This window comes from Pseudophryne corroboree, chromosome 8 (genome assembly GCF_028390025.1).
Source record: "Pseudophryne corroboree isolate aPseCor3 chromosome 8, aPseCor3.hap2, whole genome shotgun sequence".
NCBI lineage: Eukaryota > Metazoa > Chordata > Amphibia > Anura > Myobatrachidae > Pseudophryne > Pseudophryne corroboree.
In genome coordinates, this window is record NC_086451.1 from 111,954,804 (window position 1) to 111,970,724 (window position 15,921).

A 15,921-nucleotide genomic window follows, 5' to 3' on the forward strand; every position below is an offset into this window, starting at 1 on the left:
GCTGGGGCTTTCCCCCGATACAGCCTGGGTTAACATGTATTGCCATGCTGGGAGTCGGCTTTCCCAGTCACCCCAGTGTGTGGCTCTGCACCCAAACCTCTGCGTAAGGGTTAACTCCTTCAGTGCCGCGGCTGCCATTTTACCCTCGGTGGTCGGGGTCCCCGGCCACAAATCCATTGCTGCGCATTCAGATGCAGAAGCGGGTTACAGAAGGCAGCATAAATTCATACGTACAAAAACACAGTGGCGGAGCAATTAGCGTCCACCGATGAATCAGCCCCAATGTTTGTGTAGTTTGGGATACAATAACCAGGAAATTGTCAAGGTTGGAAAAATTCTCTCTTTGGGGCAGATGTATTAACCTGGAGAAGGCATACGGAAGTGATAATCCAGTGATATGTGCAAGGTGATAAAGGCACCAGCCAATCAGGTCCTAACTGTTAATTTACATATTGGAGCTGATTGGCTGGTGCCTTTATCACCTTGCACATATCACTGGTTTATCACTCCCTTATGCCTTCTCCAGGTTAATACATCTACCCCTCTAACCCTTACTGGAAAGAATGAATACAGACACAAGAAACTTTAACCATTTTTTCTGCTGCACAGGAAGAGATGGTAATAAATATCGTGAAAACAGTGGCATAGCTCACATGTGATACAGTACTTCTCCCTGTCATTGTACTGACATAAATGTTTTGGATCTGATATTCTGACTCTACGTCATACATGGAACAAAGGGGATGTACTTAATATCCTGGCGGTCTGGATCCGGGTAGTCAGAATACCGACGCCGGGATCCTGACTGCCGAGAATGGCGACATATGTGCCAGGGCTATTCCCACTCGTGGGTGTCCACGACACCCATAAATTGGTAATAGAACCTGTGGCGAGTTCAGTGAGCCACCGAGCCTGCAGCATGGTGAGCGCAGCGAGCCCACAAGGGGGTTTCTAGCACTCGCCCCACTGCCGGCATTCTGATGGCCGGGATCCCGGTGTCGGACCTATACTGACCTCTGGGATCCTGGCCACCAGGATTCCATCCCCAATACGAACTAAGGATATGCACAGATATACACTACATTTCTAGAACTGCAGTTGCGCCTTGTGACAGATTGTATCAGCTACAACAACTTGATTGAAACCATCTGCTTGTCAATAAATTTCACATTATTTTTTCAGTTCAAAAGTTATGTGACCCTTATTGCAGCCTGCAATACACATACAGTACATGAGATACACAATGTAACAGAGCTTATGTGAAGTTATGGGACCCTTATTGCAGCCTGCAATACACATACAGTACATGAGATACACAATGTAACACAGCTTATGTGAAGTTATGGGACCCTTATTGCAGCCTGCAATACACATACAGTACATGAGATACACAATGTAACAGAGCTTATGTGAAGTTATGGGACCCTTATTGCAGCCTGCAATACACATACAGTACATGAGATACACAATGTAACACAGCTTATGTGAAGTTATGGGACCCTTAATGCAGCCTGCAATACACATACAGTACATGAGATACACAATGTAACAGAGCTTATGTGAAGTTATGGGACCCTTATTGCAGCCTGCAATACACATACACTACATGAGATACACAATGTAACAGAGCTTATGTGAAGTTATGGGACCCTTATTGCAGCCTGCAATACACATACAGTACATGAGATACACAATGTAACACAGCTTATGTGAAGTTATGGGACCCTTATTGCAGCCTGCAATACACATACAGTACATGAGATACACAATGTAACAGAGCTTATGTGAAGTTATGGGACCCTTATTGCAGCCTGCAATACACATACAGTACATGAGATACACAATGTATCAGAGCTTATGTGAAGTTATGGGACCCTTATTGCAGCCTGCAATACACATACACTACATGAGATACACAATGTATCAGAGCTTATGTGAAGTTATGAGACCCTTATTGCAGCCTGCAATACACATACACTACATGAGATACACAATGTAACAGAGCTTATGTGAAGTTATGAGACCCTTATTGCAGCCTGCAATACACATACACTACATGAGATACACAATGTAACACAGCTTATGTGTGTCACTGATTTTGAAGGGATGGTGAGAAAAGGGCAAAGAATGTTAATTAGGAAGCATGCACAGTTATTACATGAGGTGAAGCCCCATTTTTAAACCTAAGAATTTACCTATATCTAGAATTTGGCGTTAGTCACCCATTACTTTCAGCAGCTTGTTCTCACAGCTCTTTCTGTAAATAGTAAATACAGATGGGGGATGTGTCTCTACTCCTGAGAAATATGCTGCTCCTCACCACACTGTCCCCCTATTGAGGGCTGGTGAAAGCCGTGACAATGCCCTCCCTGCCTATGTTTGTGAATACTTTGTATCTCTCTGCGAGATCATTGTTTGTGCCTTTTGTGCAGCAACAATTCTGGAACCCAGCGAAAACTAAACTAAACAAGAGGCATCTGCCTGGGTCTGGACTGTGTGTCCCCAGCATGCACCCAGTCTGACATGAGAACCGCGCGTTACAACGCATCTATCAGCCCTCTCGTGCCAGAGTTCCACTTAGTCATTAAACAAGCAATTATAATTTGTGTATACAGTACCTGTATCTATAGTATATTAGTGTCAACATGCCTGCAGTTTGCCAGAACAGATGAAAGTTACTCCCTATAATCCATGTATTGCATATCATATTGCTTTATTTTATATGGGGGAAGTATGGTGTTTAAAGTACTGTTTGGTCTTTAAGTTCTCCAAAATGATATGTTAATAATAGGTGTTTTTGCGTCTGTTTTATGTGATCTATTTACAGTACTTTCGTAAAGTTTACTTTAAAAAAAACAATTTTTTTTTTTATTTACTGTAAATTAGAGGAATCATTTTGTTTAGTTGAGGAGGCCTATGAGAAAGTGGAGTGTATTAAACCTAAAAAAGGCAAGTGGAGAAGTTTAGCAACAATCAGCTTCTAGCTGTCAGTTATCAAGTACATTCTGTAAATTGATATCTAGGAGTTCATTGACTGCTACAGGTAACTAGACTACACCAGTCCTCTTTAGATGGTTTCATATACAGTATCTCCCCGTAATGATAGAAACAAATTAAATTCAAGAAAAAAAGGTGTTCACAAGTCCTATTTCATCCTGCATGCTGATTATTTTGCACCCTAAATAAAACACTGATCAATAGCTTTTTTATGAAATCATATACTGTCTTGTTCTCCTAGCTGTTTTAAAAATTGATTCTGAAATTTTTAGACTTGTCTATACAAATGCATATTACATTTTTTTATTTAAAAAGGAGGCAGTATTATTTTTAAGTTTACAGGGGGCACATACATTATTTAAAAAAATCTGGGGCACACATATCATTTGAAAGTAAGCTAAATTGTTAATAGTGCACACATTTAATTGTTTAAGTATAATCTATAGTATTAGATTAACTTACAATGGGGGCACATACGTTATTTTATATTCTAAAGATGTCACACACAATACTTTTAATTATTAAGAAGGCAATTCTTTTCCTACCCTGGAACCCACTAGCCATAGGCACCAGGAAGGTAAGGAAAATTTGAACCACCCCCTGTAAAGGCAGCTTCTGGCCTTAAATGTTTGTTTAAAACTGTATATGCGATTTAGGGTTTTTCAAATTGCCAAATATTGCCACCAATTTTAATTGTAAGCATCCAAACAGCTGGATAATACATTCATTTGATTGGTTAAATTACGGCTGTTCAGCGACGTGTGGTGAGGTAAATGGCTCAGGAGGTGCTGACTAGTACCATTGCCAGATTTACACATAATGTATGAGCCAAAGGGTGCATGTAGGCATAATACGGTTCCGGTTCCATTAGGTCGACCACTATTGGTCGACATTGACATGGTCGACACATGAAAATGGTCGACACATGAAAGGTCGACACGTGAAAAGGTCGACATGATTTTTTAACTTTTTTGGGGGTCGTTTTTTTCGTAAAGTGACTGGGAACCCCAATTAGTGCACCGCGTCCCCTCGCATGGCTCGCTTCACTCGCCATGCTTCGGGCATGGTGCCTTCGCTTCGCTCGGCACAGATTACCGTTCCAATCGTAGTCCACATGGATTGTAAAGTATGGAAAAGTTCCCCAAAAGAAAAAAAAGTTAAAAAACTCATGTCGACCTTTTCATGTGTCGACCATTTTCACGCGTCGACCATGTGTCCATGTCGACCATGTCAATGTCGACCAATAGTGGTCGACCTAATGACTGTCGACCATAACATGGTCGACCATGTGAACGGATACCGCATAATACACAGGTGCAGCAGTTTATACTGCTGGAAATTTGACGAGTTTTGATCAGAGATGTTTGAAAAAGAACTGCAGTCATCAGGCTCGGACTGGCCCATAGGGGTACAGGGGAAACCACCGGTAGGCCCCACTGCCTGGGGGGCCCTCCTCCTCTAGGGATCAGGTTCTAGACTGTGCACTTGAATTATATATTATACATATGTTACCTTATACTGCACAGGATTATGATGTATTCTCTACACTCTACAGTACATTGCTGTCATTAAGCTGGCACATTATCATGCATGCACTAGCATTAATTACTATATAAATTATCAAGGAGTCCAGACCAGGTACTCTATAATGGTTAGCCAAACCTCTTATTGGCTGGCCACACCCCCTTTGGATGCTAGCCACACCTCTAATCATGGGCCCCGACCACTGCATACCACCGGTGCTCCAGTCCGACACTGGCAGCCATAGGGGTATATGCAATTAGCGGCGAATCGCGGCAATTTTTCGCCCATTTTTCAATTCGACACAATTTGACCATCTAATTTCGGCAAGTGGGTGCCGAAATTGACCATTTTCAATAAAAAACGGATTCGACAGTCCCGCTGTCGAAAAACGGCCGATTTGACGGATTTTGATCCAATTTTTTAAAAAACGGGAAAAACGGGAAAAAACCCGAAAAAAAATGGCGTGGGGTCCCCCCTTCAAAGCATAACCAGCCTCGGGCTCTTCGAGTCGGTCCTGGTTCTAAAAATCCGGGGGGAAAAATGTCATGGGATCCCCCGTATTTTTAAAACCAGCACCGGGCTCTGCGCCTGGTGCTGGTGCAAAAAATACGGGGGACAAAAAGAGTAGGGGTCCCCCGTATTTTTTACACCAGCATCGGGCTCCACTAGCTGGACAGATAATGCCACAGCCGGGGGTCACTTTTATACAGCGCCCTGCGGCCGTGGCATTAAATATCCAACTAGTCACCCCTGGCCGGGGTACCCTGGGGGAGTGGGGACCCCTTCAATCAAGGGGTCCCCCCCAGCCACCCAAGGGCCACGGGTGAAGCCTGAGGCTGTCCCCTCCATCCAAGGGCTGCGGATGGGGGGCTGATAGCCTTGAGAAATTTGAAAGAATATTGTTTTTCCAGTAGTACTACAAGTCCCAGCAAGCCTCCCCCGCAAGCTGGTACTTGGAGAACCACAAGTACCAGCATGCGGGAGAAAAACGGGCCCGCTGGTACCTGTAGTTCTACTGGAAAAAAATACCCAAATAAAAACAGGACACGCACACCTTGAAAGTACAACTTTATTTCACACCTGCCGACACACACATACTTACCTATGTTGACACGACGTTCGGTCCACTTGTCCAAGTAGAATCCGGGGTACCTGTGAATAAAATGATACTTACCTCAATCCAGTGTCCAGGTTATAATCCACGTACTTGGCAAAACAACAAAACGGCAACCCGGACCAGACGGACTGAAAGGGGTCCCATGTTTACACATGGGACTCCTTTCCACGAATGCCGGGACCCCACGTGACTGCTGTCACAGAAGGTCCCTTCAGCCAATCAGGAAGCGCTACTTCGTGGCACTCACCTGATAGGCTGTATGCGCGTCTGCTGTCAGACAGCGCATCGCAAAGCCTCTCCATTATATTCAACGGTGGGAACTTTGCGTCAGCGGTGAGGTCACCCGTGGTCAGCGGCTGACCGCGGGTAACCCCACCGCTACCCGCAAAGTTCCCACCATTGAAACTAATGGAGGGAGCTGTGCGATGCGCAGTCTGACAGCAGACGCGCATACAGCCAATCAGGTGAGTGCCACGAAGTAGCGCTTCCTGATTGGCTGAAGGGACCTTCTGTGACAATTTCGGGAATTCGACCGCAATTGCATATACCCCATAGACTTTTACTCAAGAGATTTGACTATAAAGATCATTAGCATAATAAAAAGAAAATATTTATAATATATTCTTTATATTTGTCATATGCTTTATACAGTAAAACCTCTGGTTTAAACGTTAGTATGGCAGGAAAGGCTCTGCCTCACCCCACTGCTTCTGTTCTGAGGGGACAACAAACCTGATCTGGCCATGGATAAATCACCCTTCCCCAACTGTGCTTTTGAAACATGTTTCCTGCAATACATTTTCCTGCCACTAGATGGATCTGTTTGGAGAATTGTCCTATGCATATCAGATGAAAGATATGCAACACATGGGCATGTGCTTCGTAAATCAAATTTTTTTTTAGCACCTCAGTGTAAATTAATGAATTGGCAGCATCTGTGATGTGAGTGAAGCCAACTGTCAGTTACCTGTAATAAAAATGCACCAAATACAACAAAAACTGTATGTGATTGACAGTCACCTCTATTTACATCACATATGCTGCACTGTGCAATAGAAAAAAATAAATCTATGCAAAAAGCAATAAATCCTCAATCAGCCCCTTCTCTAGTCAGCATGGATTGGTTTCCATTATATCATGCAGACTCAGCGGTGCCAAACATACTGAAATGTTCAGCTGTGCACATATTTTACCTATTGCAGAAAGTTAAACATAAAGCTAACTGAATTGTCCCCCAGACAAGTAAATACATTGCAGTACAGTAGGTGATCCTCAAGAACTAGAAAGCACAGCCAATGCAGACTGGGGGACCACAAAATGAATCCAGCACAGGCAGCAGTAAGTTGTAAATATTAAAACAAACATGGGAATGGTTATGTAGCCCAGTGCAGAGCACCGTGGACATTGCACACTGGTACAAGTGCAGGCAATAGGCTGCAGCAACTACCACTGGAAATGGTGGGCCTGATCCATGCCAATGGAGTAGAACCCATGAGAAGCTGAAGGAGCTACCCTCTTGTCTGCAAGATCTTGCAAAGAAAGGATGCTTTAGCATCAGGGAAGGCAGAAGCTCCAGGAGTCAAAAAAGAAAAAGAAGTAGGTACAGGCTTTTACAGCGCACCATCAGAGAATCCTTAGAGATAATGTGGAGCAGCTCCCTGGACACAGGATGAAGATATGTTATGGAATTAGACCAGAGAGCCTCTTCAGGTAGCAGGCACTGGCTGCTATGCCAACCCTTCAGCCTGCCACCATGGGTGTCTGCACCAGTATGACCTGGACTAAGTTATTATATGTGCAACCATCATTTCTTGGGTGGATTCCATGAAGTGACCATGGCTGAGCTTATAGTAGTTCTAAAGAGGGATAAACTTGTAGAAAGTAACTATTGCCCCGATGAAATCTTCACAATAACGAGGTACAACCAAAACTTTTTTGATGGAGTTACAGATTTTTCACTATGCAGCAATTAATTATGCCCTGGTGCTCCATGGGAGGTTTCTGTTCTCCTTGATCTTGCTTATGACCCCTGTTGTCAGAGCCGTAACTAGCTATGGGCGAGAGGGGCTTTGCACACAGCGCAATGCGCTGTGGGGCGGAAAAATCTCCACAGGCACCTGCCGTCCACGCTACACTACCACCCACCAGCCAGCGCCGCCATTTACTGTAGCTACAGTGCTGTCCGAGGAGAGGAGCGCCGGAGTCCCGGCTCCATCCCTCTTTCACTGATGATGCGGGCAGATGGTGGGTTTGTGGTGTGGCTGACGGGTGCACGGCGGCTCTGCCCTGGCTGCTAGCTGTGATCGGAGCTCTCAGCTCAGCTCCGATCGTGCTGCAACAGAGACAGCAGGGGCAGAACAAGCTACAATTAAGTGCCCGCTGCATTATACAAGACAGCCAAGTACTAATGAGTCAGCCTGACTCATTTAGTACACTGGCAGGCGACGTACTAGCCGTCACAATCAGGGAGGAGGTGAAGTAGCTGTCCGGTCCGCCGGAGGAGAGGACTTTTCTATCCCCTTTCCCATCTACCCTTGGGTACAATAGGACACTTTGTGCTGCCTGTAAAGTTGCCAACCTACCAAATGTGCAGCGCTGTGCAGCTGGAGGCTGACCTGTCCCTCCTCTTTCTATACACACAAGCCGGGGTAAGGGGAGGGGGGTCCAACTACTATCCTGGACCCCCCCATCCCAGCAGCAGCTGCAGGCAGACACTGAGTATGAAGGAGGGGAGTGGCGCGATTCGTGGGTATTAAGGGGGTGGGGCTTAATGCCGTGAAGATCCCACCCCATGAGAGACTTCTGGCTGTGTTGTAACTAGCGTAACTATCTAATGCTAGCTTCCTTCCTTTCCTTCTCTCTCTGACTGACCTTTCCTTTCTCTTTCTCTTCATAATACTCTCTCTATATCTTGCTCCTCCCTCTCTCTCTCCTGACACTCTCTCTCTCTCTCCTGACACCCGTCCCCAGGGCCGTAACTAGGTATGGGCAGATGGTGCCGTGGGCGCATCATCCACATCCACCACCACTGGCCGCCATCAAATGCCTCGCTCCCTGCTATAATATATAATACCAGCATTGCGCCCAGCTCCTTCTATGCCAGACGCATCGCTGCTAATACATTATAGCCGGCAGCTCTGTCTGTGTTACTGTGTGCTCCCTCCTCGACTCCAGCAGCAGTACAAGTCAGCGGCAGGAAGCCGCACCTGGGATGCCGGGAGCCAGTTGGACGAAGCTGAACAGACTGGCAGCAGCAACTGGGCCGGGTCTGTAACGCCGTCACCCGCACAGGGACATCCCCTACCATGATTGCCCGCACTCCCAGGAAGAGGACGCAGACGGGTGAGTGCACTGCTCACTGTCTGCCTACTGTTTAAAAAAGGGGGACTATGCCGCCTAATGTGTAAAAGGGAGCTCTTCCGCAGTACTGTGTAAAAAGGGGACTCTACCTGCCGTAATGTGTAAAAGGGGACTCTACCTGCCGTAATAAGGAGCTATGTGGCCACGCCCCTTCCCCATAAAGCCACACCACTATTTTTGGCGTACGACTACGCGCTGGCCTTGTTTTGTGTATGGGGGGCGCTGATGCTGATTCTTGCACACAGCGCTGGAATGGCTAGTTACGGCACTGCCTGTTGTAGTATGGTGTACCACCTGTCCCCAGTCAAACTCCCCAATGGCTATTGTCTTGGAAGAAAAGGTTGTATAGTGCTGCATAATAAGTTGATACTTTATACTATAATTAAAAATAAACAAATAAATGTTAGCAACTAACTAACCAAAATAGGTTAAAATAAACAAAGTAGAAAATTAAATAATTAATGAATATATGTTTTTAAGTTGTTTGTTCCCCTCAAGAGTTTATGGAGTATTTTATTCCATTAAAGTTTACCGTTTATTGTGTTCTTTTCTTTACTGTTCTGTAGCAGGAAGTGTCCCAGCACTCTCCAGTATGGAGAAATTATATATCTTTACAGTATCCATGTATGATATATTATAATTTACCTCCTGTCCAGTTACTAGTAGGATGCTGTTCTCTTTGCTGTGTGGCATTTGTCTATAGATGTGGTCAAACACCAGCAGTTCACTCCAGCAATTCTGCAGCAAGATCATCTGGTCACTGACCTGAGAGAGAAAGAAATGTATAAATAAATATTCCTGCAGTTTTTATATTTCAGCACAATGTGGGTTTGTAAATTGCCATTTGGCATTATTTGGTTATTTCATTACTGTCTAATCATGACAACACTGCTCTTAGTTATAAATCGAATGTTACATGTAATATGATATTTAGTCCGTCCATTATTTATATATGATATGTATATGCAAAATTATGCTTGCTTGGAAGTATTTAAACAGAGCTGGAACAATTAATGGAACACAAACATAACTGTATCAATTGTCCTGCTGACTCTTCTGCACGGGGAGAGTTCTCATGAGAACAAATGCTTGTACTGTATAAAAAGACACCGGACAGATAAAGTATAGAATGATACATATCCAACTGGGATTACTGCTGTAGAGTTTGCTGCTTTACCATTTAAAATAATAATAATAATAATAATAATAATAAGCTACAATAGCGGTGCTATATAATATAAAAGGTTGTATACTGCATGTGTTGATGCACCATAAAAAATGTTTCTAGTTAATAATTTTTACATAAATTATACTTATTAATTGATTAATCTATACACTCACTGACTCATCACTAATTCTTTCACTTCCCGATATATTAGGAAGATGAAATTTAACATGGATATTCTTCAGGTGGAAAATAGGAAAACTACGTAATTAGATTTTTAATAAACCTCCCTTAAGGGGATAAAAAGGGGGTTGACATAATGACATCATTACCGATGCATGGCTTGCGTTTCATAAATGATAACGTCCAAGCGGATAATCGGATCAAAATTTGGATTACACCTCTAGTGTGTAGAATTTAATAAACTACAAAAATGCTCCTGTCACTTTTTACCATATCTCTCACTTATGCACTTACTGACTGACTTATCACTAATTCTCTTACTTTCAATACTGTGTATTAGGAAGCTGAACTTGGTCCTGTCACTTTTTACTGTATCTGCTATGGGTGCTCCTCGGGTAATACCAAGAACCATGGATTCATATTTATTTACATATTTACATTAACACGTCTCAAATTTACATCATTATAGATGTAGATTTACCAAATTATTAACAATCATGTAGGGATTCGGTCATATGACTGGTGCTCGGGATCCCGGCAGTCACCATGCCGATGGCGGGATCCCAAGCGATCACAAGCTCTACGGTCGACATGCTGACTAACAGGGACTATTCCCACTCGTGGGTGTCCATGACACCAATAGCGTGTGAATAAAACCTGTGGCGAGCATAGTGAGCAACCGAGCCCACAAGGGGCTTTGTTGTGCTTGCACCCCACCGTCATTATGCAGCCAGGATGCCGGGGTTGGTATGTTGACCGCCGGGATCCCCACCACCGGTCACCCAACCCCAACCCGTCATGTATATGTACAACCGTGAAAATCAGAAACTCCTGTGTGAAAAACGGGTAAAACAGCTAGTCATCTATAAAATAAAACATTCCCTTGCACAACTGCTTTAGCAACAGCATATTCTGGTCACTTCTTTTAAGAATTATTCCCTAAACGACTATTTGAACCTATGAGTAAAGCTATGCCAAAACCAATCGTGTAAGTACAGAAATTCTACTTAACCAGCCAAGTAGTATAGTATCTACATATAATCATAAATAAATACAATTCATTAACTAATTAATAAATAAATAAATAAATAAATAAATAAAGCTATTTTCCTGAGAGGGGTATTTACTAACTTTGGGGGTCATATACTGAGATGAGACACGTGGTAAAGTGGAGAGAGATAAAGGGGGTGACTCAGAGATGGACGCAGATTGCTGCATACACAACAAAATCTGCGTCCATCTCCTCACATGCTGGGGGTCGCCCAGCATGTGTGGCGCTGCCTCCAGATCCATTCGCAAATACATTGTGGATGCAATAAATTAAGGTTGACTACTGGCAGCTCAGCCTGGCTGCATTGTCAGGCGGTCCGCCACCATTTTTTTGATCGGAGTGGCTGCATGCGACATCATGCATCTGCCCCCCCCGTTTGGACCACCCTGCCCGCAAAATGATGCAATGATGTCCCCACCCAATGGCCACCGCTGTCAATCACCTTGCGGCCGCATCCTGGTAGGATGTGGCAGCAAAGTGTAGGGTCGCGCATGTACACTGCGGCCCATGCATACTGTATGTGCAGACCACCTGAATGCAGCCGATGTGTACAGATGCGTGGCTACATTTGGGTCTGAATGACCCCCAAAGTACCAACCGATTTGCACCTGCCAGTTTGCTAACACAGCCTGTATCATAGCAGTTAGGGACTCTTTGGTTGGTACTTTATCACTCTCCAAGGCTTCGTACATCTCCCCTTAGTTTCAAATTTGCACTTAGGGGCAAATGTACCAAACATTCTAAAGATAACAAGTGTAAAAGTTGCCTATAGCAACCAATCAGTTTGTAGCTCTCATTTTATAGAATGCACTAGATAAATGCTAAGTAGAAGCTGATTGGATCTTATGGGACTACCCGAAAAATCAGGAGCCGCCTGCAGATTCCGAGAGAGTAGGCAAGTATGATTTACACCAGTGGCGGCTCCTAACTCTGTGGAGGAGGGGGGCTGCCACTGGCCTGGTCCTGAGGAGGAGAGCCCCTGCCCCAGCCAGGTCCCAGCACCTGAACAATGGAGCTGGCAGGTGCCAGGACTAGCACATGCACACAAGAGGCCATGGGACCGCATATGCGCAAAACCCCTGTTTCCATGGACTGCATCGGCTACAGCCCATAGATACCAGCTAGGGCTAATGATCAGGCAGGGAGTGGCTACCTGCAGGAAGACTGCTCTCTGCTAATCATAACCTGGTCTGGCAATCCCAGAGGGAGAAAACACCTCCCAAAGGGACTACCTGTTCTGCGGATGACTGGCAGTTAGGACTTCCAATAGGGAGTCACTGCCAGTCACAGTGTAGCCAGTGCATACACGGACTGCAACTTGCTCACTGCAGTGGCGGATTTTACTGTTGGTAAAATGTGCCACTGATTTAAACTAATATCCTGGTACACAGTCATCTCAAGATGCTGTCAGGTTTGCTTCAGAAGCATAAGCGCCATAGGTATATATGCAATAAACCCATTTAAATCTGCAATAATGACACATGTGGTAAAGAAATTTTGGATATCTCCTTAGTCTTCAGATTAATTTAAGACATAAGTGATGTTAAACAGGGTAGTACTTTAGGATAAAGGCACACACATTTTGAGGTTGATGCAGAGGGTGCAATAATACACTGCTGTGAATACTGGAGGTGGAGCTCATTCTCCAAGACCGGCCCAGTTACTTTGTAAATCCCACACTTGGCGTCCCTGTGATTGGGATCCTAAAGTGGTCAAAAACTGGACTTTAAGTGACATTTTCAATGTTTCTACCCTGCTCACACAGAGATTTGCATGGAATCATTTAATTTGCATTTGGTCTGTGTTGTGCGCCTATAAATCTGCTAGGGATACAGACTAGAGATGTGTGGCGGACACTTTTCGTGTTTTGTGTTTTGGTTTTGGATCTGGATTCCCGCTCGTGTTTTGGATCTGGATTGGTTTTGCCAAAACCACCCTTTCGGGTTTTGGTTTTGGATCTGGATGATTTTTGAAAAAAACATAAAAACAGCTAAAATCACAGAATTTGGGGGTCATTTTGATCCTATTATTAACCTCAAAAACATTCATTTCCACTCATTTCCAGTCTATTCTGAACACCTCACAATATTGTTTTTAGGCCAAAAGGTTGCACCGAGGTCGCTGGATCACTAAGCTAAGTGACCCAAGTGGGCGGCACAAACACCTGGCCCATCTAGGAGTGGCACTGCAGTGTCAGACAGGATGGCAGTTTTAAAAACTAGGCCTCAAACAGCACATAATGCAAAGAAAAAAAAGAGGTGCAAGATGGAATTGTCCTTGGGCCCTCCCACCCGCCCTTATGTTGTATAAACAGGACATGCACACTTTAACAAACCAATCATTTTCAGTGACAGCGTCTTCCACACGACTGTGGCTGAAATGATTGGTTTGCTTGGGCCCCCACAAAAAAAGAAGCAATTAATCCCCCCACCAAAAAAGAAGCAATTCATCTCTTCTTGCACAAACTTGCTCTGCAGAGGCAAGATGTCGTCCTCATCCTCTGATTCCTCACCCCTTTCAGTGTGTACATCCTCATCCTCCTCACAGAGTATTAATTCATCCCCACTGGAATCCACCATCATAGGTCCCTGTGTACTTTCTGGAGGCAATTGCTGGTAAAGGTTTTCCTGGAGGAATTTCTAATTAATTTTGATGAACATCATCTTCTCCACATTTTGTGGAAGTAAACTCCTACAACGATTGCTGACAAGGTTACCAACTGCACTAAAAACTCTTTCAGAGTACACACTGGAGGGGGGCAACTTAGGTAAAATAAAGCCAGTTTGTGCAAGGGCCTCCAAATTGCCTCTTTTTCCTGCCAGTATACATACGGACTGTCTGACATGCCTACTTGGATGCTGTCACCCATATAATCCTCCACCATTCTTTCAATGGTGACAGAATACTATGCAGTGACAGTAGACATGTCAGTAATCATTGGCAGGTCCTTCAGTTCGGACCAGATGTCAGTATTTGCTCCTGATTGCCCTGCATCACCGCCAGTGGGTAGGATAGGAAATTGTATCCTTTTCTTCGCAGCCCCAGTTGCGGGAGAAAATGAAGGAGGAGCTGTTGATGGGCCACGTTTCGCTTGAGTTGACAATTGTCTCATCAGCAGGTCTTTGAAACTCTGCAGACTTGTGTTTGCCGGAAAGAGAGATACAACGTAGGCTTTAAACCTAGGATTGAGCACGGTGGCCAAAATGTAGTGCTCTGATTTCAACAGATTGACCACCTTTGAATCCTGGCAAAGCGAATGAAGGACTCCATCCACAAGTCCCACATACTTAGGGGAATTGGTCCGTCTTACCTCTTCCTTCAATTTCTCCAGCTGCTTCTACAAAAGCCTGATGAGGGGAATGACCTGACTCAAGCTGGCAGTGTCTGAACTGACTTCACGTGTGGCAAGTTCGAAGGGTTGGAGAACCTTGCACAACATGGAAATCATTCTCCACTGCGCTTAAGTCAGGTGCATTCCCTCTACTTTGCCTATATCGTAGGTGGATGTATAGGCTTGAATGGCCTTTTGCTGCTCCTCCATCCTCTGAAGCTGTGTTGAATTCCACCTCGTTACTAACTCGGAGCAGTCAGTAAAAATCCTAAAATTTGCTGATGACACCACCATCATTGGTCTAATCAGGGATGGGGAGGAGTTTGCCTACCGACGGGAAGTGGACCAGATGGCCTTGTGGTGCGACAACAACAACAACAACCTTGACTTGAACCTGCTTAAAACAGTAGAGAAGGTAATGGACTTTAGAAGGAAACCAACTGTCATGCCCCCGCTCGTGATCACCGGCAGCGCAGTCCCATTGGTGGACTCCTTCAAGTTCCTAGGCTCTAAGATCTCCCTAAACCTAAAATGTGGGCCCAACACCGATACCATCTCAGGAAAGGCGCACCAGATGCTGTTCTTACTGAGGCAACTCAGGAAATTCAACGTCCCTGACAAAATGCTGCTCCCCTTCTACGCTTCAATTGTTGAGTCAGTACTAAGCTCCTCAATCATAGTCTGGTACAGCTCCATCAGCGCAAAAGACAGACGCAGGCTCCAAAGAGTGGTGAGGATGGCGGAAAAGATCATCGGAACCGACCTACCCTCAGGACCTGTACCAATCCAGGCTCAAGAAACACGCAGAGAACATTGCGGGTGACCAGCTGCATCCAGGACATGACCTGTTCAAACTGCTACCCCTGGGCAGGCGCTACAGGACCCTCCCGGCCAAGTCTACTAGGCGCTCTCTCCTGAAGTGGTCCACCAGCTGAACAAAGACTAGCATGCCCAAACAAGTAAACTGATAAAGCACTACTCTGTGCCCACGAAATTATGTATGTTGCGTGTTATATGATATGTTGTATGATGATATGCTGTATGCCCCCCCCCCTCAAGTTGTTACTCACCTGCTGCAATGTAAACTGGAAGCAAATTCCTAGTATACACAAGTATACCTGGCCAATAAAGCCGATTCTGATTATGATGTGGAGCGAGCAGCTCCCCATGGACATTCTACATGCAGAGAGCTA

The 15,921-nt window shown here is 44.7% G+C and overlaps 1 protein-coding gene across 2 annotated transcripts in view; it reads right to left on the reverse strand.

The window, feature by feature from the left end:
• The window catches only part of NR5A1 (nuclear receptor subfamily 5 group A member 1), a 249,978-nt gene that overhangs the window by 122,085 nt on the left and 111,972 nt on the right, over positions 1 to 15,921 (reverse strand). For both annotated transcript variants that reach the window (XM_063936867.1, XM_063936866.1), the window contains exon 5: positions 9,644 to 9,763. In XM_063936867.1, coding sequence (XP_063792937.1) covers positions 9,644 to 9,763 — 120 coding nt within the window. The remainder of the gene's footprint in view (positions 1 to 9,643; positions 9,764 to 15,921) is intronic.